The sequence below is a fragment of the Melanotaenia boesemani genome, chromosome 3, assembly GCF_017639745.1.
Source record: "Melanotaenia boesemani isolate fMelBoe1 chromosome 3, fMelBoe1.pri, whole genome shotgun sequence".
NCBI lineage: Eukaryota > Metazoa > Chordata > Actinopteri > Atheriniformes > Melanotaeniidae > Melanotaenia > Melanotaenia boesemani.
In genome coordinates, this window is record NC_055684.1 from 12,871,028 (window position 1) to 12,895,367 (window position 24,340).

The window sequence follows — 24,340 nt, forward strand, 5'->3', positions numbered from 1 at the left end:
CACTGTTCTATTAGATAGACATGAGTCGTGTAACTGTTCTGGCTAGAAGCCAACAGAACTAGATGAGAAGATGGCCAGTAGCAGACAAACTGCTAACAGAAACCCCAAACAGGACATTTTTGTGCCGCTTTCCTCGCTGGAGACAGCCTTTGGGCTGTGAATTGACAGAAATCTGATGCTGAGCTTGCAGAATTTTTTCTAGACTGGTAAGGAAAACGCTTGTATTGTTAACATCGTGAATGCAGCTTATGTTTGTAGCTGTAATATTTGTTCTATCTATAGGGCTATGCTGGATTCTGTGTGTTGCTGCTGACTGAGCCCTCTCTGCTTTGTGTTAGTAATATGCCAGAAGAACAGCACCGAGCTTTGTTTTGCACGCATGAAGCTGAAGGCCATTGTAAAAAGCTCGGCAACGTAAATGTTCGCTGTCATGTTTGTGCCAAATATCATTTTATTTCGACTTCATACTCTTGAAGGTGTATTGTTGCGACTGGCCTGCAAAATATAAGCCTTTAACTGTCAATTAAGAGAAGTTTGTCTTCTTGTTAGCCAGCCGGCTAATTCGCTTGATCAGTTCGATCGAAATTAACTGGAAGTAATTTACACACGCACACACAAAAAGCAGAGGAAACGGAAGCCTTGCCTGACCAAACTTTACCTCACCATGGAAATTATTTGTCAATACCTACTTTTCAAAATAAAAATAAAAAATGATATTTTGTCCCTAATGTTCAATTCTTACTTCCGGGTAAGTACCGCAAGGCCTCATGGGGAATTTAAAGTACTACAAAAGTGGGCTTTTTCTGAGCGGGTTAAGTGTTGAAAATATTTTTCTGATTAATCCTGCTGTTTTTTCACATTTTCTCCGGGTTAGACTCGCGTAAGATGGTCTAATATGTCGAAATTAAAATTTTTTGAATCGGCACCGTTTCACAGTCGCTAGGGGCGTAGAGGCCTATAAATAGCGCTCGCGGTCTAGAGTTTGGTGGTGCTCAACTTGCATTGCAGAAGCTATTTCTGTGGGAGCCACCAGCTGCCGCCAGTGCGCGCTACCGAACATCAGTTGTGTGTGGCATAAAAAAATGAGTCGGTACCGAGCGGTTATACCCCTAGAGGGTAATGATAGTATACCCGGTAGACAACACTGACATAAGCTGTGTTAAGCTAAGAATGCAGTTGAGCCTTTTTTTTTTTTGCCTTACCTCAAACTCTCTCTTCTCCGCAAGTTTTACATAATGTAATACAGACTTTGTGGGTAACAACCACAGGCTGTATATAAAAGTTGGATAGAGCCAAAAATGACAGACGTTTTTTTGCGGGCACAGGCTTTTTAATGCTTGTGATTTATTACCGTCACGGTGTAAAACGGTGAGTTATGTTCTTCCAGGTTATGTTATAAACCAATTTACACTTCCTTATTTTCAAGTGCCATGTTTGCAAACATTAAATGACTTTTTACACGATATGAATCCGAGTTTTATTGCTGTTTACTGGCCTCCTTCTGTTCTGAGCTCCGAGTCTTACACGTCGTAACGTCAGTTTAAGTGTAACACCGTGAAATGAATAAAGACACAGTCTGTCACGGCTTTGTCTTGAAACACCCGAATGTCATCCTTTTTTCTGCTTCTGTAACGGGACTGAGACTCTTTCCATGATATTCTCTCGGTATAAAAGTTAGAGATACTTGTTTTGTTTTAGTCACTAAATCCTGTCAATTTGTATAATTTGCCATGTTCTTTGTCAAATATTTACTTGATGTAGTTTTAAGAATTTCTTAAGTGTAGAAATGAATATCTCTGCACTTTTACATGTAAGGATGAAAATGTGTGTTTGACACACTTGATGTGCAGGACATTTTAACACAGTTGTTGGGCTAAATGAAATCAGGACTTTTTACCTGATTAAATTTAATGTTTATTCTTCTTGAACAACAGCAACAAAAAAGGAATAATTAGATGGCAAGTATGAAATGAAAAATACTTCATTAATGGTGGAATTTTTCTTAGTATTCCCTTCACCATACACTTTATCACATATGTTGTTATTTAACCAAGGCCAAGAAAAGCATATTTTTTCCTGAATTCTACTTTCAGACACTGATGAAATAAATCTGCTGATTCTCAATATTAATCAAATAAAATAAAAGGCAAGAGTTAAAATCCAGATCTCTCTCTCCATCTCTTCTGTGGTCTGATAGCAGCCAGGATAGGCTGCATGCTGATTTTACTTCAAGCCAGTAGATGGCGCCATGTTCGCGGCGCGACACAAGGACAAACTCCGGCAAGCAGAGATGGAGGACTCATCGACTGCTCCACGATCCTTCAGTAAGAAGTCTTTATTACTTTTAGTACAATGATATTATGTCCGGGTTGAGAAATCACGAGTTTAAGGAAAACTAAAGTTATATATGAGTTTCTGGGTTTAAGGTAATGCTAACTGTACAGCCACTGTTAGCTAGCTTGCTAGCGTTATTCGCTGTTAGCTAGCCATTTCCATAACACCAAAAAGGAGGATTATTTTCAAGACTCAACAAAGCTAGGATAAAAGAAAACAAAAAAATGAAACCCATGAGATAGTATGACTCTGTTGTACTCTCCAAAGATGTGAAGGTCTACTTTTGATATTTTTGGCCTTTCCTGGCAGCCTCCAGTGGTTTGTTGTTTGAGAGAAATTTCCTGTACATGTCTGTGCACTCCAACGCGAAGCTGACAAGTTTGCAGCTCTGCCTTGCCACTTTCCACGTGGAGACGATTTAAAATACACACATTCTCTCTCTCTCTCTCTCTCTCTCTCTCTCTCTCTCTCTCTCCATATATATATTAAAGCAATAAGCCCCGAGAAGCCGTGGGTTACAGGGATTTTACAACGGCGGAGGGGTCGGGCCTTATGCCCCTCCGCCGTTGTAAAATCCCTGTAACCCACGGATTCAAGGGGCTTATAGCTTTTATAAAACGGTTACCCTTCATATTGCTTATAAAATATAAATTTAATTAAAGAAACACACACATACACAAAACAATTTAACAATTTATTGGCAGTTTAATATAAAAATAATAATAATAATATATATATATAATAATAATAAATAGCAGTGAGGAAAATTAAGTAATAATTTATTGCAAATAAAACTAATTGAGAACTATGTGTTCTCTCCTTCACGTCAGATTAAGTGGATGGTGGCCAACCAAAAAACACAGTGATATATCTTATTTGGGCTCATTAATGTTGAGCTGAACATTTCCAATGGTGCAGTTGTTAAAATAATGACCAATTTTATGAGGTAAGATGGAGGCTTGTGTTTCAGGACAGGTGCGTTTTTGCCCGGACGTATCTGTTGTGCCGCTGTCAGAGGCAAGGATGTTGCTCCACAATCTTCTGTCGTCAAAATTCAGATGCCAATACGATTGGAGAGAACTGTCAGATTTATGTCCACATTGTCTGTTTTACCGTTGCTTTTTCATTTCTCGACGTCTCCAAATAGTCAATATCCTCTTCAGTGATGTCAGCGTGTCTCCTATCTTCTTTTTCTCCCTTGTCCATTTCCTCCAACCACTCATCAAGGCTCAGGCCATCCAGCAAATCGAAATTTACCACAAAGTCTGACATTTCTTTTCTTTTTTAGCAATTGTAAAAACAATTTACAACGGAACAGGTAAGTTGCGCTCAGAGCTATTGGTTGCTAGGCAACGCTACGCCCGTTGACACTGGCGCAGGAATATTTTGTGATGAGGTCTTACCGGGTCTATGTGTGGGTTACACTCAATTTATCACGGCATGGAACGCTGCTCAGCCAATCACAATTAAGGATGAGAAACACCCGTTTTATAAATTTTTATAAATTTATAAATTTAATCCATTGTATAAGGTTCAGTCCGGTTATTGACATCTGTCAGTGTTTCTTGCTTTGTATGTGATTAATGCGACTGTAGAGATTTGTGGTGTTTCCTTGCGGTTCTGCAACCAGGGCAAAACACGCTTTACTATGTAACTCACGCTGTTTGTCATCATCTGGCTTAAATCCAAAATACTTCCACACCGCTGCCGAATGCAAATCTCTTTTGGGTACGAGTTCGGTTCGGGTGAGGGGGTGACTCGCCACTAGTGCTTGGGTTTTCGTTGCTAATTATTTAAACCTCCTTCCTGCAGACTTTGCTCCACTTTAACTCATGCTCACTCTTTCCAAACACTGGCTTGCAGGTGGGCTTCCTCCACTGAATCACGTGTTGTAATGGCGCTTTACCACTGGTTGAGGGAGGAGGCAACGGCAGCGCTGCGTTTGGGGACGTTTGAAATATCCGGGAGGAAATTAGGAGCGTTTGTGATACAGATCATGATATAAAATGCTTTAGAATCGCTGTGTGTATAAATGAGATCACATGAATGTGTGAATCGAGATCGCAATATTTTTTTGTACGATTTATTGTGCAGCCCTACTTTTCACTCAAATATTTCTTTGCTCTTTCATAGAACTGAATGAAATCAACCTTACATTTCTTTGCCAAATCAGAAGTTACCTGTTTAAATGTTTAAATGTAAAAATTGTCCTTTAGCCTCCTCCCAAGTTTCCCTTTAAGTTCAGTCATCACTATAAACACAGAGGTTATGCTGAATGATTTGGCCTTAAGTGCTTGAATGCAGTCTGCGAACACCTTGAGAATGTGACTGAGGAAGAGGAAGTACATCTCAGACACTGAGTGCTGTCCTCTGCAAAGCACTTCCACAAACTCTTTGGCCATTCTTGGTCACTCAGGCTGTGAAAATAACTGGTCAGGGGCTTCCAACACTTTGGCATTGGGTGGATAGACGGCAGCAGAGACAGCCATCTTGTTATGAGGTGGCGCAGCAGGTTGCACTCACCCACCTCTACAAACTCCCAAAACTCCCTCAGCTGTGCTGTTCTACTGGCTGAGATGCTAAAATGGCTATACACCTTTAACCCAACATTTTCAATGTCCGGATCCAAGTTGCCAGCCGCATATCTTGTGGCATTGTGCAAAATGTGTGCTAAACAGTTTGCAGCAAGCATGCCATTTTGAGCTAGATTTAGCTTCTGATAAACACTGTTGTGTTTTCCATAGTTAGTTGCCAGCAGCTGATTTGTTATAGCTTGTAATGTCTCGTTACTGTCGCTGTAACAATCAAGCAGAGCATGCTGCACGCCCTCCTCAAAGTGAAAATATTTGAATACTTTGGGGAAACATGTCCACACGGCTAATTTAATTATGTTCAGTTCCGTTAACCAATAAAATGTCACACAGAGATTAAAGCATTGAACATTGTGTTTATTCATATTCATTCTGTGCAGGTCCCCACTAATATGGACGAGAGTGGTCAGTTCTTACTGCCACTTCTGATGAGGAAAACCCTGCAAAGTCTGAAGGAGCATGAAACTACAGGTGTCCTGTCAATGCCATCGAGGAAGCTTCTGATGAAAAGTGTGTCGTGTAAGTAATGTAGCAGACTTTGTTTCACGTTTGCAATGAGTATTTCACTGTCTAAATGTCTCAGTTGATGGAGGCAACACAAAACAGAACTTATTTCACCGTGGTTTCTTATTCCCCCCCCAGTTATCCAGTGCAGAGAACATGGCTGTACAAAAAGTATCACCTCCCCATCACTGAGTGTCTCCATGGCAGGACAAGGTGAAGGATTTGTGAGTAAAACTATCACTACAGCATACAATGTTGACCACTTTATGTTGCAGCTCAACTGAACCACATCAAAAACATATGACACGACAGTCCGGCTTGCAGTCGAACATCAACTTTAGTGAACAATTTTTATGAACATGTTACAGGGAAACTATTACGCTCAACTTCTCCATTTTTTTTTTTCTGATGTCACACCTTTTGCGCCAAACTAGCGGGGGCAGCACTCAGTTCAAACGCATGATGGGTAATGAAGTTTTCATGTTAACACAAGAATCAGAACATATTAAATTTGTCTCAAACTCTAAAGTTAATTCTTCACTAATGAATCAGGTTGAAATGAATTCTTCCATCCCTTTTAAACATTTAACATCTGAATGAATTACACCATGAATGACCAAATATTTATCAAAACTAATGTAAACCATTTCTTCTTCAAATAAGTCACAACATCCTCCCCGCCGATAAACTACAGTTTATCTAAAATTCCAAAAGGAAATAACAGTTGAACAGGTCTTCTTAATACAGTCCCAGTGTGGGTGCGAACAGCGCATGACAACACCGTCACGGCCTGGAAACAGTTTCTTGATTCTTCCCAGCCTCCAGGATTGCCTTGGTGTGTTGTCTTCTCCTATGAGTACCACATCCCCCACTTTCAGCATAGGGGGCTGCGGTTTCTCACAGCGATGGGCTGACTTCAAGTCCAACAGGTATTCTCTTCGCCAGCTGTTCCAGAAAGTAGTCATTAATCTTTGTCCATATCTCCATCTCCTTGTCATTTCCTCCTACTGAAAAACAGTCATTACTGAAAACAATAATAACACAAGTTTTATTAAAAAAATGTATGTCAAAATTGAGCTTTGCGCTCCTCAGCACTCTCCTCAGGACGTATTTGACTGAGCACACAAGACGCTGCCAGAAGCCACAACCCCAGGCAGCGCTCTCTGCTATGAATCGCCAAGAGATGGCCTTTTCTGAGAAGAACTCCTGCAGCTGAGGGGACTTGATGCTCTGCTACAGTTCTTTAAATCTTGATCCGCTCTCTTAAATGTTCTGGCACTGTTGGAGGAGATCGCCTTGCACAATCCTATTCTCATTTTAGTGCCAGCAGAAAGTTGTCGGTGAACTGATCAGAGACGAGTTCTAAGTGTACACTCTTGTTACTGCACAGGTAAACAAAGCTACATAAGATTTCCTCATGGAGCGCTGTTCCTTCACATATAGTGGCCCAGCGAAATCCACACCTGTGATTTCAGATGGTGGTGACTCGGTTATCCTGTCTCTTGGGAGAGGAGCAGTGACCTGCTGTCCAGCCCTTGCCTTGAATCTTTTGCAAAATGTGCACCGTGATATAACTTGACGTACCGGCTGTTTTGACCTAATAATCCAGTATCTCTCTCTGTCTTGCACCAAAGTGTCTCTCACACCTGCATGCATTATTTTCTCATGTTGATACAGAACCAACACTTCTGCGTACTTGTTTTTGTTAGGCAGAATCCATGGATGCTTCTCTCTGTAGGTGAAATCAGAAATCTGAAGCCTACCTCTTACACCGAGCAGCTCATCTTCAACCAGAAAAGGTTTTAGCTCTGGCATTTTAGAATCAGTGTTGAGAATCAGCCTTCAGAAGTTTGATTTCCTGGCTGAAGCTCTGACTCTGAGTCACCTTGATCTAATAGTATTCTGCTCCTTGCAACTCTTCTGTTTTCAGTTAATCACACATTTTTGTACTGCTACGTGTGTTCTGAATCTCCTTATCCAGACTGTCACCTGGAACACTGTTTTTAAGCTACTACAGTGTGTGCAGAATTATTAGGCAAATGAGTATTTTGACCACATCATCCTCTTTATGCATGTTGTTCTACTCCAACTGGTACAGGCTTGAAAGCCTACTACCAATTAAGCATATCAGGTGATGTGCATCTCTGTAATGAGTAGGGGTGTGGTCTAATGACATCAACACCCTATATCAGGTGTGCATAATTATTAGGCAACTTCCATTCCTTTGGCAAAATGGGTCAGAAGAGAGATTTGACGGACTCTGAAAAGTCAAAAATAGTGAGATGTCTTGCAGAGGGATGCAGCACTCTTAAAATTGCCAAGCTTTTGAGGCGTGATCCTCGAACAATCAACACACCTGACTCAAATTAAATGGATCTAACAGCCAATCAAGTTCTGAACAATGACTAATTAATTTGAGTCAGGTGTGTTGAAGCAGGGATACATGGAAAACCTGCTGGATTGCGGCCCTCGTAGGATCGAATTGAATAGCCCTGGTCTAAAAGAAGAAAAATAATGACATGGCCTCCTTGTTCACCTGATCTTAACCCCATAGAGAACCTGTGGTCCCTCATCAAATGTGAGATCTACAGGGAGGGAAAACAGTACACCTCTCTGAGCAGTGTCTGGGAGGCTGTGGTTGCTGCTGCACGCAATGTTGATCGTGAACAGATCAAGACACTGACAGAATCTATGGATGGCAGGCTTTTGAGTGTCCTCGCAAAGAAAGGTGGCTATATTGGTCACTGATTTGTTTTTGTTTTGTTTTTGAATGCCAGAAATGTATATTTGTAAGTTTTGAGTTGTTATATTGGTTTCCCTGGTGAAAATAAATAAGTGAAATGGGTATATATTTGGTTTTTGTTAGGTTGCCTAATAATTATGCACAGTAATAGTCACCTGTACACACAGATATCCTCCTAAGATACTAAAACTAAAAAGAGCCCCACTCCAACTTCCAAAAATATTCCGCTTTGATATTTATGAGTCTTTTGTGTTCATTGCGAACATAGTTGTTGTTCTATAATAAAATTAATCCTCAAAAATAAAACTTGCCTAATAATTCTGCACACCCTGTATACCTCTCCAGGCATAACACTGGTACTTGGATGCAGCTTGGCTCGTTGTCATTGCTCCATCCTTGGTTTCTCCCTGCAGATAAGCAACTGCACTGTAAGCCCTTTCACTTGAGCTACTTGTGTTTTTTTGACTGTTCTGGGGCTGCACATCAGTCTTGTACCACCTTGAGATGGACAGCTGGTGTAGCTGAGGAAGCTCTGAGCACCACTGTTGCCATTTCTTTGTGAGATCAGGTGGCAGCTCTTCGTCCCATCTCAGCACTCTCTCCAACATTTCCTGGAACAGATACTTTATTCTGACAGTGAAAGGGGTCAAGAATCCAAGAGGGTCAAATATTCAAGCAGCTGATTGTAGGACTCTTCTCTTCCTATTCTCCCTTTGCTTCAAGATCATGTGCAAACCTTTGGGGTCAAACACAAAGTCGTCAGTTGCTGGTCTCCACACTAAACCAAGAACTTTCAGTATTGATCCATGAGCCTCATGATCAACAGTACAGTCCATCTGGCTCCCTGCCATTTCTCCTTTAGTTCTGGTGAGTTTGATCCATACCAGCAGCTCTCATAATACTCTTTGCTGTCAGTGTCAGTCAGAGATGGCAAGTAACGAAGTACAAATACTCCATTACAGTACTTAAGTAGATTTTCAGGTACTTTGTACTTTTACAAGTATTTATTTATCTGATGACTTTTTACTTTTACTCAGTTACATTTTCAACATAAATATCGGTACTTCTACTCCTTACATTTTCCCAAAAAGGCTAGTTACTTTTTTTTTTTATGGCACCACGACACCAATGCGCGTGGACTGTTTTGGGTTTTGAAAGACGCAGGAGGAGAGGCCGCCTGTCTCTCTGTTTGTGGGTGTGCATACAAGTGTGCGCGTATTGTGTGTGTGTCAGAGCAGGTCTGCCACTCCGCGCCCACACCTGTTACACCACCAACGTTTGAGCAGCTGCACAAAATGGACAACGGTGAGGATCGCGCTCAGTCACAGGAGCAGTCTGTTGGGGAGCTGCACCCATGGCCTTATTTGAAAGAGCTTTTTGAGTTTGTTGGTGCTAAAAGCAACTCCTGGCGAATGCGTTGTATCTTGTGCAAACCAAAACCCCAGGAAATATTGGCGTTCAAGAACAGTCCGTCAAACCTCAGGTTAGCTAAGCTAACATTAGACCGCTCATCCGAATACCTAACATCTTACTGTGCAGACGGTATTGCTATTAGAATTCATGTTCTTGCTCTTAGGGATACAAACATTGTCTGGGGAAATGATTTTAGGTAGGTGGTGCTGCTGTTACAATTCAAAAAAGCCAAACAGTACTGTTAACAGCAGTAAAGTTATAGTGAAACTGGGGGGGGTTCTTTTTCATTTTATGAAGTCAAATGTTAATCTGTATATTTTACTTAAATGCAAATTTTGTATTGAATCACATTTTATTAGAAAAACTATCTGACCCATGACTCATAGATGAAAAAAATCAGCGCCCCCATTTGAGAGCCAGATCAAAATTGTTGTGTGCACCGCTGGTGATGATATAAGGCTAACATTATAAGCTAAAGGCAGTGCTGCCCTGACAAACATTTGTATCACTTGACTCTCTTTGTATCCTATGGCTCTCCAACATTTGCCCCTCTAGAGAAAGCACGAGAGATACCTGGAGAAGTACACCAAGCTAGCTATTCAGAAAAGGAAGCATGAGGAAGATCCGAATGACCAAGCAACACCCAAGCAGCTGAAACTGTGGGATACACCTCGTGTAACACAGAAAGGTGTGGATGAGCGTCTTGTTGATTTTGTGGTTAATGGCCTGCACCCTCTGAGTGTTGTAGAAGAACAGGGTTTTCAACGTCTAATTAAATACCTCCAACCCTACGCATCTGTCATGGTTCACAATACCATGAAGAGCAGAATTGACAAAGCAACTACAGAGATGAAAGAGAATCTCAAGGCGGCGATGCATGATGTGGAGTTCATAGGGACCACCACTGACTGCTGGACAGCAAACAGAAAGGGCTTCATTGGTGTCACAGCCCACTGGATACATCCTACAAGTCTGCAGCCGTGCTCTGCTGCACTAGCATGCAAGCAGCTGAAAGGACCACACAACGTCACTGCACTTGCAGATGCTCTGACTAAGATCCATACAGGTATGTAGGCTATTGGAAGATTTAGTAGCATTTTCCTTGAGTCCAATCCAGTTTAAATATTTAGGCTTGTTGTCACATCTGCATTCATTCATTAATTTTAATACTTTGCCTTTAACTCTGAATATCTGGATTCTTAACTGTTAATGTGTGCAATCATCAAATTTCCTGTGGTGTCGTATCTGTATGCCTTTTTTTACCCGTCTGTCTGTCTAGAGTTCAACATCAGAGACAAGATTGTGCGTACAACGACAGATAGTGGGTCCAATTTTCTGAAAGCCTTCAGAGTGTACGGTGTCGATGATGAAAACAACAATGCAGAACCATTCGGGGCAGAGCCAGATGAATCAGGTGAGTGTTGCATCATATTGGTTGTGAAGATGACATAACTATTAAGTGTTTGGATATCTTGAAAAACACCCTTGAATGCTAATTAATATTTTATTAATAAGGAGAGGAGGATGGTGAAGAGATCACGATGGAGGCTGTTGAAGCCGGCCCCTTGCTGGAGCAGGATGATGGCCTGGAATACCAACTGCCAAAGCACCATCGCTGTGCCTGTCATCTTCTGAACCTGGTGGATGATTGATTGAGTTTATGGATTCAAGGGATGACATGTAAGTTTGAACACTTATTCTCAACACGGTCCTTTGATATGCGCAGGTGGCAACAGTTGATGTCAAAGCAGTGAATGAAGACCGGATCTACATAAAGCTCTCTCGCTCATCGTTTGCAAAGTGCCAGGCTCTCTGGAACAAGAGCAGCAGATCCACCTCAGCTACAGAGATAATTGAAGAACACTGCAAACTCCAGCTCCTGAGGCCTTGTGAAACAAGGTACACTTTGCATTTTGAGACGTGTTCAACCCTTTCAATCTGTTTCAGATGTAAAGCACTATACAAATATAATGTATCCTTTTTTATTGTTACAAGGTGGAATTCTCTCTTCTATGCTGTTGAGAGGATTGTACGGATTGTGAAAGAACAAGGAGAAGCAGCCATTGCAGCGATCTGCAGCACGCTGAAGATTCCGATGTAAGTTTACTTTGCACTACCACTAGGGCTGCACAATATATCGTTTGAGCATCATCGCAATATATTTGTGCGCAATAGTCACATCGCAGGTCAAATCGCAATGTAGGAGGCAAATTAACTTGTGTGTTCTTATCTAATTTCAAAGGTACCTGACATACATTGTGCACAGTCATCCACCATTCACTTACTTAGTTTGGCGAAGAAAAAACTTTTTGTGGTAAAACACAATTCACATTTGTACATAATGAAACAAAATGTACTTAGGTCCTAGCAGATTAAAAGCAGGCAATGAGAAAGAACAATACGAACAACTAACAGAAAAAAAAAAATTCCTGAGCTCAGTTAAAATGCTTACAGTTCACAATAGATCAAACAGTGACATCACACAGTAGCTGGTGCAAAGAACATACACAGATCAAAAGGTTGATCTTTGTTCCACCTTTATGTCATATTCATCTGTGTGATGTCACCTTTTGATCTGTGTATGTTCTTTGCACCAGCTACTGTGTGATGTCACTGTTTGATCTATTGTGAACTTTAAGCATTTTAACTGAGCTCAGGAATTTTCCTCCCTATTAGTCCAAGTAGATTTCCTAGTTGGTTGACATGAAAGGAAGGCTGACTGTTTGTATTTTGTTTGTGTATTATGAATGATGAGTGAATCAATTTAAAGATAAGTGTGGTGTTTAATTGTTTGTTGCAGCAGCTGCGCCCTCTGCAGTTTGTAGAGACGGGTGCAAAAGCTTACAGCACCTGGTATTCCCAGGCGGTCTCCCAACCAAGTACTGACCAGGCCCGACCATGCTTAGCTTCCGAGATCAGACGAGATCGGGCGTGTTTTTTTTTTATCTTTTATTATGAAAAAGTACAAAACATCACAGCAGCCCGAAGACCACAAACAATAGAACACAAATCAAACAGACACTACAGGAATGCAACAGGGAAGGACCAGCGGCCTCACAGTCCCACACAATGGCTAGAAGTAGAGCTCCAGGCGCCGTCCTGACACAGACAGAAGGGTGTTGCCCTGGAGGAAGACGTCCTGAAACCGTTCGTAGTCCGCTCGGAACAATGCATGGAGGCACATAGCGACATAGCGTCGGAAAAAACACCACGGCTCTACGCGCCGCCCCTCGAACAGCACGAGATTCCGGGAGACGTACCACACGTGCCGCGCCACGGCCAGAACGAAATTAACCAGACGCGTATTACAACCAGGGAGGGCGCTGGAAAGATAGCCGAACAGCAGGGGAGCATCACGCACGGCCTGCGCCACAGGCAGCCCACACCGCGCGACCAACAGGTGGCGAAGACGGCGGTGGAACGGAGCTAGCAACGGACACGTGAGGAAGAGATGCTCAAGTGTCTCAGGACCCGTTGCGCACCGAGCGCAGTCCCGAGACCACCGAGCCCCATCGAGCTGATGCAAGACCACGGACGTATACAGGAGGCGATGCCGGAGCCGAAAGTCCGTGTCCAGACATGCCGGGGGAACAAACGGGCACGTAATGGACCCCCATACCTCTTGGACCGAAATGGGGCCGAACCAGATCGACCATCGACGCAGAGCCGCCGGCTTTCTCACGACCGGCTGCAGCAAAGCACGGTAGATCCCACGTGTGGGGAGCTCGAGCAAAGACGTAGCCGTCCAGCCATCGCTCAACTGGAAGGACGGCACGGGGTCCATGGCCGGCAACGACCCCGCACCAGTACGTGCCCAGACCACCCACTCCGGTGGCAGAGCCACCACCAGCCGGTCACACACCGCCCTCACCACGCCGGCCCGGAACCGAATCCCCAGCCGCCGCAACCTCCCGACGACCCCGACCCAATCCAGGACCCCCCTGTCGTCCAGCAACTCAGCCAGCGTGCACACACCCCCCCGGTGCAGGGACGCGCATTGAAAAACCCGCCCGTCGTGGCGAAGGTCTGGATTGAAAAACAGCGGCTGCCGCATCACCGCCTCCCTGGAACCCACCCGTGCCCGGAGGAGGGGCCGAAACCGATGCCAGGCCACCAGCACCTCCTCCCAGAAAGCGCCAAGACCTAGGCGGCCCATGGCCGCCCGTGGGAACAGCCCACACAGGTTAAACAGCCCATGACCGCCGCACGCACCCACCGCCCGCTCCAGAGCCCCATGCCAGAAAAGTGCCCCGGGGTCCCGGAGGAAGCGGGCGAGCAAACGCACCCGAAATGCCTGTTTCTTCACCTCAATGTCAACTAAACGGAGCCCGCCCAAATGGTAGTCGGCCACGGCTGTGGCGCGCGCCACCATGATCCGTCGCGTCCTCCAGACAAACGTCGCCAGGAGACGATTCAAGGTGGCCAGCACCCCCGCCGACATGGCGTGGACGTGCAAAGCATGGAACACCTGCGTGACGATCAGTGCATTGGCCACAACTGCACGCCCCCGAAAGCCCAACGCCCGCATCCGCCACAGGCCCACCGCGGCCCTGACCCTGGCAATGACCCGTGCCCATGTGCGGCCCGCCGCCTCCCGCTCGGAGCCCCCCAGCTGCACCCCCAGGTAGTCAAAGGGGCCCGACTGCACGCGCATCAACGGAACCGCTGGCACGGCCAATGCCGGACCGAAATAGGACACGCTGGACTTGGAGAGATTCACCTTGGCGCCGGAAACGGCGCAGAACTCCTCCACGCGCTCCAGAGCACGCCGAAGACCGGCCACATCCGACACCAGAAGAGATGTATCGTCCGCGTACTGCAGGATCCGCACCTGCCGCCCTGATGGAGAAACGGACCCCCGAATGTCCACGTCGGCATCGACTAGCGCCGCCAGCGGCTCCATAGCCACCGTGAAAAGCAACGACGACATCGGACAGCCTTGCCGGACGGAACGCCGCAGAGGAAAGGCCTCCGTCAACCACCCATTCACCTTCACGCGGCTAGTTGCAGCGCCATACAACTTCTGCACCCACCCGATGAACCGTCGCCCGAGCCCCAGCCGTCCCATGACCCGCCACAGGAAGCCGTGCTCCACCCGGTCGAACGCCTTCTCGAAGTCCAGGCTCGCAAAGACCCCCCCGGACTGGGCCAGGTTCGCCAGGGCCTCCTTGGCCACCAGGATGGTGTCATAAATCGACCGTCCGGGAACACCATACGCCTGGCTGGGTCGGACAATCGTGGCCACGACCGCCTTCAGGCGGTTGGCCAAAACCTTGGCCAGGACCTTATAATCCATGTTAAGCAGACTAATAGGCCGGTAATTGCCGAGAGTCTGGCGATCACCCTTGTTCTTGTACAAAAGCTTAATGACCCCGGCGCAGAAGGAGGGCGGGATGGCAAGGCCGCCAGTCACCCCGCGGTACACCACGAGCAGCAACGGGAGGAGCTGGGCCCGAAATGCCCGATAAAACTCGGCCGTCAACCCGTCCGCCCCGGGACTCTTGTTCCGGCCCAACCCCCCCACCGCCGCCTCGATTTCCGATGCCGTGATCTCCCTATCCATGGCATCACGGTCCCCAGGCGAAACCGACCGCGACAAGCGTGCCAGCAACGGTGAGGGATCAGCCAGATCCCCCTGCTCACCGGCAAACTGCTCCGCGAAGTGGGCATGAACCGCCGCCACGATGCCCCCCTGCTCCGACACCACCTCGCCTCCCTTGTCCAACACCGCGTCGACCACCTGCCTGGCCTGCCGACGCCTCTCGAGGCTGAGAAAATACGCCACCGAGCGCTCACCGGCCACCATCGCGCCGGCCCGGGCCCTGACACACGCACCCTCGCACCGCCGCTGGTCGAGGAGACGCAACCGCTCCGTCACTGCGTGCAAGCAGCCGCAGTCGTGCGCCGGTTCCGGCGCCAAGGTGAATCTCTCCAAGTCCAGCGTGTCCTATTTCGGTCCGGCATTGGCCGTGCCAGCGGTTCCGTTGATGCGCGTGCAGTCGGGCCCCTTTGACTACCTGGGGGTGCAGCTGGGGGGCTCCGAGCGGGAGGCGGCGGGCCGCACATGGGCACGGGTCATTGCCAGGGTAAGGGAATTTTGGCCGTTTTTGCCACTTTCCCTTACGAAATGAATGGGCTTTTCCAGGACGTGGACGCTTTCGTCCACGAAACGGTGACGAAGCCTTCGTCATGTCCGCAAACCCGACTTTTCGTGACGTGTCCTCGGACAGGTAATAGACGTGGACGTGGCCATTAGAGGGCGCTCACGCTCCATCTGGGACACGAACTGGAACTGCGTCCACGTGCAATGAATTTCGGACACGAACCTGGATATGTGTCCACGGTCAATGACTCTCGATGAGCGATTGTACCCGAAGTGGGATTTCTGTACACCAACTGTCATTTAGGTGTGGGGGGGGTCCCAGATAGGTGCGGGAGGGGTCCCGGTGTCCACGAACTGGAATTTCTGTACACGAACTGGAACTTTAGGCTCGAACCACCGGCTTTCGACGGGAGGGGTCCCAGACAGGTGCGGCGGGGGTCCCGGTGTCCACGAACTGGAATTTCTGTACACGAACTGGAACTTTAGGCTCGAACCACCGGCTTTCGACGGGAGGGGTCCCAGACAGGTGCGGCGGGGGTCCCGGTGTCCACGAACTGGAATTTCTGTACACGAACTGGAACTTTAGGCTCGAACCACCGGCTTTCGATGGGAGGGGTCCCAGACAGGTGCGGCGGGGGTCCCGGTGTCCACGAACTGGAATTTCTGTACACGAACTGGAATTTTACGCCCGGACCACCCGGAAGGGTCCCAATGGGTGCGGCGGGGGTGTGGGGGGGGTCCCCTGTCCACGAACTGGAATTTCTGTACACGAACTGGAATTTTAGGCCCGGACCACCGGGAAGGGTCCCAATAGGTGGGGGGGGGGGGTCCCCTGTCCACGAACTGGAATTTCTGTACACGAACTGGAATTTTAGCCCTGGACACTCTGTGTTGGACGTGGGAGGGCCCCGTGTCCACGAACTGGAATTTCTGTACACCAACTGGAATTTTGTCCAAAAAAGCTCCGATCAGGCCGCCCTTCGCAGGGTGCTTCCCGCGGACCCCCGAGAGCGCCCCCTAGCGACGGCAGCTCGATCCGAGCAACTTTTGCCCAAAAGCGGTCCGGGGTCCGGTTTGACGTTTGATTCGCGTTTAGGGCACCCCCCCGACGCCGCCTACCAAACGCCGGGCCCCCCGGACCCCCCGGGGCCGAGATATTAAAGCGTGTCCGCAAAGGCGCGAAACGCGGTCCGTCCGGTGTCCCGAGTCCCACACGACGTCCCCTGGCGATCTGGGACGGATCGGACCCTCGGGGTCCGAAATACGAGGGGTCAAATATCTTCAAAAATGCCCCCAAAGCAAGATTCACAGCATTTTCCAATGCTTAATTGATTTGACCTGTGACCTACATACAAATTAAGGCCATAACTTTTTGGTTCTGGGTCCTATCGGGGTCAGACCGGACAGGGGTCATCGGGGGGACGTGCCGAGCGGGCCGCCGTTGCCGCGGCGACGCTAGCACGCTCGGAAAAGGAAGTAGCCTCGGGGAGGGTTTGGGGCCCCCAGCTCTGGGATTCTGACAGGGGACTTGGAGAAAGGGCCAGCGGTCCAAATTTGGTGAAAATTGCACAAAATTTGTCCAAAAAAACCAGCGTCCACGTCCAATGCATTTCCCATTGACGGTACCCTACCGACAACGCCCATTCATTATTATAGACACGTGGACGGCCTCCCGCGGGCACGCCGTGCGTCGCAGCGGCCCGGGGACGCCTGGAACGCGTGCGGGGCGGCCCCCCGAACAACATATCGCGCCTGTGTCGCGGCGCGGCGCGCCGAAAATTTTTTGCCCCCCTCTCAAAAACTTTCCAAAAAATCCTCTCAGACTCTTAGAGCAGAAGAAGCCCTGAGGTTTTTTTGGGGTGAAAAGGGGGGGGGAGATTTTTTCGGGGGCGCTGCGCGCCCCGAAACTTTCAGGAGTTGTAGAGGAGGCCCAGGCGCACGCCCACGCCGAATCTGGGGCCTCTCGGACCCTCGGGGGCCGCGCAGGACCCCCAAAAGCGCTCCATGAAAACCCCATAGACGACTACGGTCGCTTCTGCGTCGGGGTACCACGCGGCCCCCGAACAGGCTACAGACACCAAAATCGCATCAGTCCTAACTGAGGTCGAGCTCTACCGGGGCCAAGTGGAACGGTGGCGATAGGTTATTCCTGTGCGAAAAGCCACACCGTTTTATACTCCCGGACCCGGCCTCCATGTTAAACTGTGGGTCAGAGAGGTCGAGCTCCCTTTTGGGGCCGTACGCGGCCCGGGAAGGGGCTAGAGACCCCAAACTCGGGTCGGTGCAAACTGAGGTCACGCCCTACGAGGGTGCGTTGGGAGGGTGGCGCCAAATCGTTCCTGCGCCGAACGCCGGCCCGTTTCTCACTGCAGAAAAATGGCCTCCTCAGGCCTCCATGTTACAGTATGGGAGGAAACACACATCTAAATATCTCGGCCCGGGAAGGGTCTGGAGACCCCAAACTCGGGTCAGTAATCCCCAAGGACATGCTCTACAAGGGTGCGTTGGGAGGGTGACGCCAAATCGTTCCTGTGCCGAACGCCAGCCCGTTTCTCACTGCAGACAACAGGCCTCCATAGGCCTCCATGTTAAAGTATGGGGGAAACACACATCTAAATATCTGGGCCCGGGAAGGGTCTGGAGACCCCAAACTCGGGTCAGTAATCCCTAAGGACATGCCCTACAAGGGTGCGTTGGGAGGGTGAAGCTAAGTCGTTCGTGCGCCGAACGCCAGCACTGCAGAAAACAGGCCTCCATGTTAAAGTATGGGGGAAACACACATCTAAATATCTGGGCCCGGGAAGGGTCTGGAGACCCCAAACTCGGGTCGGTAATCCCCAGGGACATGCCCTACAAGGGTGCGTTGGGAGGGTGAAGCTAAGTCGTTCGTGCGCCGAACGCCAGCACTGCAGAAAACAGGCCTCCATAGGCCTCCATGTTAAAGTATGGGAGGAAACACACATCTAAATATCTGGGCCCGGGAAGGGTCTGGAGACCCCAAACTCGGGTCACTAATCCCTAAGGACATGCCCTACGAGTGTGCGTTGGGAGGGTGAAGCTAACTCGTGCGTGCGCAACGCGACAGGCTTCTACACACATGTAAACAACATGGCCGCCAATGGAAACTGACCTCAAAGTGTTCCAAGTTTTAAAACACTTTGACTTTGTTTCATCACCACCCACGTGTTCCCAAGGCCCCCAGGAACCCCTCATTGAAATCCCAGGTCTCTAGCATTAAAAATGACCGAGCTAGGCCAGTTTGAAAATGTGCGTCCACGACTAATACCTTGACATTGGGACTCAGGTGGAGTTCGTGGACGCAGGCTGTAACTTAGTCATACTTGGTCCTAGAGGGCTGAAACTTGGTAGGCTGACTCAGAAGGGCCCCCTGAGTGTGTGTTATCAATATCACATCAATATCTCTAAAAATGACAGAGTTACAGCCTCTGTCCACGTCTAATACTTTGCATTCGATTTCAGGTGGGGTTCGTGGACGCAGGCTGTAACTTGGTCAAACATGAAGATATCGGGCTGAAACTGATACCACACACTCAGGGGACTCCCCTGAGTCCACCCAGCGAGTTTCAGCCTCCTGGGACCATGTTTGACCGAGTTACAGCCCGTGTCCACGACCTGGAATTGGACATTGTGTTACAGTTCCAGGACGTGGACACGGGCTGTAACTCGGTCAAACATGGAGATATCGGGCTGAAACTGATACCACACACTCAGGGGACTCCCCTGAGTCCACCCAGCGAGTTTCAGCCTCCTGGGACCATGTTTGACCGAGTTACAGCCCGTGTCCACGACCTGGAATTGGACATTGTGTTACAGTTCCAGGACGTGGACACGGGCTATAACTCGGTCAAACATGGAGATATCGGGCTGAAAGTGATACCACAGACTCAGGGGACTCCCCTGAGTCCACCCAGCGAGTTTCAGCCTCCTGGGACCATGTTTGACCAAGTTACAGCCTCTGTCCACGTCTAATACTTTGCATTATAAGTCAGGTGGGGTTCGTGGACACGGGCTATAACTTGGTCAAACATGGAGATATCGGGCTGAAACTCATACCACACACTCAGGGGACTCCCCTGAGTCCACCTAGTGAGTTTCAGCCTCCTGGGACCATGTTTGACCGAGTTACAGCCCGTGTCCACGACCTGGAATTGGACATTGTGTTACAGTTCCAGGACGTGGACACGGGCTATAACTCGGTCAAACATGGAGATATCGGGCTGAAACTGATACCACACACTCAGGGGACTCCCCTGAGTCCACCTAGTGAGTTTCAGCCTCCTGGGACCTTGTTTGACCAAGTTACAGCCTCTGTCCACGTCTAATACTTTCCATTCAATTTCAGGTGGGGTTCGTGGACACGGGCTATAACTTGGTCAAACATGGAGATATAGGGCTGAAACTCATACCACACACTCAGGGGACTCCCCTGAGTCCACGTAGTGAGTTTCAGCCTCCTGGGACCTTGTTTGACCGAGTTACAGCCTCTGTCCACGAACTGCACCTGACTTATAATGGAAAGTATTAGACGTGGACGAAGGCTGTAACTTGGTCAAACTTGGTCCTAGAGGCCTGAAACTTGGTAGGCTGACTCAGAAGGGCCCCCTGAGTGTGTGATATCATTCCCAGATTGATATCTCTAAAAATGACCAAGTTACAGCTTCTGTCCACGTCTAATACTTTGTATTGTATGGTCAGGTGGGGTTCGTGGACGCAGGCTGTATCTTGGTCAAACTTGGTCCTAGAGACCTGAAACTTGGTAGGCTGACTCAGTTGAGCCCCCTGAGTGTGTGATATCATTCCCAGATCGATATCTCTAAAAATGACCGAGTTACAGCCTCTGTCCACGAACCTGACCTGACTTATAATGGAAAGTATTAGACGTGGACAGAGGCTGTAACTTGGTCATACTTTGTCCTAGAGACCTGAAACTTGGTAGGCTGGCTCAGAAGGGCCCCCTGAGTGTGTGATATCAATATCAGGTCGATCTGTCCAGAAATGACCGAGTTACAGCTTCTGTCCACGTCTAATACTTTACATTGTATGGTCAAGTGGGGTTCGTGGACGCAGGCTCTAACTTGGTCATACTTGGTCCTAGAGGCCTGAAACTTGGTAGGCTGACTCAGTTGAGCCCCCTGAGTGTATGATATCAATATCAGGTCGATCTGTCCAGAAATGACCGAGTAACAGCCTCTGTCCACGAACCCCACCTGACTTATAATGGAAAGTATTAGACGTGGACGAAGGCTGTAACTTGGTCAAACTTGGTCCTAGAGGCCTGAAACTTGGTAGGCTGACTCAGAAGGGCCCCCTGAGTGTGTGATATCATTCCCAGATTGATATCTCTAAAAATGACCAAGTTACAGCTTCTGTCCACGTCTAATACTTTGTATTGTATGGTCAGGTGGGGTTCGTGGACGCAGGCTGTATCTTGGTCAAACTTGGTCCTAGAGACCTGAAACTTGGTAGGCTGACTCAGTTGAGCCCCCTGAGTGTGTGATATCATTCCCAGATCGATATCTCTAAAAATGACCGAGTTACAGCCTCTGTCCACGAACCTGACCTGACTTATAATGGAAAGTATTAGACGTGGACAGAGGCTGTAACTTGGTCATACTTTGTCCTAGAGACCTGAAACTTGGTAGGCTGGCTCAGAAGGGCCCCCTGAGTGTGTGATATCAATATCAGGTCGATCTGTCCAGAAATGACCGAGTTACAGCTTCTGTCCACGTCTAATACTTTACATTGTATGGTCAAGTGGGGTTCGTGGACGCAGGCTCTAACTTGGTCATACTTGGTCCTAGAGGCCTGAAACTTGGTAGGCTGACTCAGTTGAGCCCCCTGAGTGTATGATATCAATATCAGGTCGATCTGTCCAGAAATGACTGAGTAACAGCCTCTGTCCACGAACCCCACCTGACTTATAATGGAAAGTATTAGACGTGGACGCAGGCTGTAACTTGGTCATTTATGAAGATATCGGGCTGAAACTCATACCACACACTCAGGGGACATACATGAGCACCCCCAGCGAGTTTCAGCCTCCTGGGACCATAAATCACCAAGTTACAGCCCGTGTCCACGTCCTGGAACCGGGACCCAATGTCCAATTCCAGGACGTGGACACGGGCTATAACTCGGTCATTTCTTAAGATATCGTGCTGAAACTGATACCACACACTCAGTGGACTCCCCCGAGTCCACCTAGCGAGTTTCAGCCCACCAGGACCACGTTGGACCCAGTTACAGCCCGTGTCCACCACCTGGAACCGGGACCCAATGTCCAGTTACAGGTGGTGGACGCGGGCTGTAACTTGGTCATACTTTGTCCTAGAGACCTGAAACTTGGTAGGCTGGCTCAGAAGGGCCCCCTGAGTGTGTGTTATCAATATCACATCGATATCTCTAAAAATGACTTAGTTACAGCCTCTGTCCACAAACCTCACCTGACGGCCCCATAATAAATCCCTACTCGTGTACAAGAGGCCATAACTTCCCCAAATCTTAACCAAAATGGATGAAAATTAATATTTGGGGTCCTTGAACTATTCCCAACAGGTGTGTGAAGTTTGGTGAGGATCAGACCAGCAGAAAAAGATCGTTAAATGCACTTTGGAGATGACTTTAATGCAAGATGGAGGCCCTCACGTTCGATCAAATAAATACATTTCTCCTGGACAGAAATGGATGAAACTCCAGATTTATGTTCCCAAACCCCCCGTGCTTGTGTCACATTGATTTCAGCTGGATCCGTGGAGATATGAGCCGGTTCTGGCCGCGTGTCCGTCGCGGACTTCCCCCGGTGCTTTTCTCCAATTTGGTAGACGGGACCGGGCTGAGAAGTATCACACATGTCCCCAAATGTCCCAAAAGTAGACCCTGCGATTCTCAGCTCGATCCGTGCAGAAATGCCTGCGCTGTGGCCTCTGAAGCGGGCCCGAGCGTTCCTCAGCATTCTACCCGCAGCAGAGCGTTCAGATGCCGGCCAGTGTCTTCCGCTGGGCCCCGGTCGACCAAGTCGGGCTAATAACGGAAAAACCGCCAGTCAGAAAATTATGAAAAAATTTACACATGTTCCCCAACATCCAACGAGTCTGTCACACCGATTTCAGCTCGATCCGTGCAGAAATGCCTGCGCTGTGGCCTCCGGACGCGGTCCCGAGCGTTCCTCAGCCTTCTACCCGCTGCACAGTGCTCAGATCCCGGCCAGCGTCTTCCGCTGGTCCCCGGTCGACCAAGTCGGGCTAATAACGGAAAAACCGCCAGTCAGAAAATTATGAAAAAATTTACACATGTTCCCCAACATCCAACGAGTCTGTCACACCGATTTCAGCTCGATCCGTGCAGAAATGCCTGCGCTGTGGCCTCCGGACGCGGTCCCGAGCGTTCCTCAGCCTTCTACCCGCTGCACAGTGCTCAGATCCCGGCCAGCGTCTTCCGCTGGTCCCCGGTCGACCAAGTCGGGCTAATAACGGAAAAAACCGCCGGTCAGAAAATTATGAAAATAATCAGACATCTACCCCAACATCCAAAGAGTCTGTCACACCGATTTCAGCTCGATCCGTGCAGAAATGCCTGCGCTGTGGCCTCCGGACGCGGCCCCGACGTTACTCAGCCTTCTACCCGCTGCACAGTGCTCTGATGCCGGCCAGCGTTTTCCGCTGGTCCCCGGTCTAACAAGAGGTCATAACTTCCCCAAATATGCTCCGAAATGGATGGGAATTAATATTTAAGGTCCTTGTTGGAGGCCAAACAAGTGCTCCAAGTTTGAAACAAATCGGACAAAGTACAGTCCAGTTATGACACTTTGAAACAGGTGTACACGTCTGATACTTGCCATTCAAACTCAGGTCGAGTTCAAGGACACGATTATAACTCGGCCGTACGTGCACGTAGAAAGCTGAAACTCCAGATTCAGACTCCTGGAGGTCCACTCACACGGCCACACTGATTTCATACCGATCTGTCCAGAAATTACCGAGTTATAGCCGCTGTCCACGAAGTCGACCTGGCTTTTTAATGTCAAGTCTCACCCGTGTACAAGAGGTCATAACTTCCCCAAATATGCTCCGAAATGGATGGGAATTAATATTTAAGGTCCTTGTTGAAGGCCAAACAAGTGCTCCAAGTTTGAAACAAATCGGACAAAGTACAGTCCGGTTATGACACTTTGAAACAGGTGTACACGTCTGATACTTGCCATTCAAACTCAGGTCGAGTTCAAGGACACGATTATAACTCGGCCGTACGTGCACGTAGAAAGCTGAAACTCCAGATTCACACTCCTGGAGGTCCACTCACACGGCCACACTGATTTCATACCGATCTGTCCAGAAATTACCGAGTTATAGCCGCTGTCCACGAAGTCGACCTGGCTTTTTAATGTCAAGTCTCACCCGTGTACAAGAGGTCATAACTTCCCCAAATATGCTCCGAAATGGATGGGAATTAATATTTAAGGTCCTTCTTGAAGGCCAAACAAGTGCTCCAAGTTTGAAACAAATCGGACAAAGTACAGTCCGGTTATGACACTTTGAAACAGGTGTACACGTCTGATACTTGCCATTCAAACTCAGGTCGAGTTCAAGGACACGATTATAACTCGGCCGTACGTGCACGTAGAAAGCTGAAACT

At 48.2% G+C, this 24,340-nt stretch overlaps 1 protein-coding gene and 1 long non-coding RNA gene across 2 annotated transcripts in view; both read left to right on the forward strand.

Moving 5' to 3' along the window:
- The window catches only part of LOC121636430 (transcription factor 7-like 1), a 92,661-nt gene continuing 68,321 nt past the window's right edge, over positions 1-24,340 (forward strand). Inside the window, exons 1-2 of the mRNA XM_041979939.1 lie at positions 1-206; positions 2,198-2,324. Of these exons, the coding sequence (XP_041835873.1) occupies positions 2,241-2,324 (84 nt within the window). The 5' untranslated portion in view covers positions 1-206; positions 2,198-2,240. The remainder of the gene's footprint in view (positions 207-2,197; positions 2,325-24,340) is intronic.
- Positions 5,047-13,434, forward strand: LOC121636309. The gene is made up of 3 exons (XR_006009714.1): positions 5,047-5,125; positions 7,760-7,761; positions 13,424-13,434. It is a non-coding gene; the product is annotated as an uncharacterized LOC121636309 (long non-coding RNA).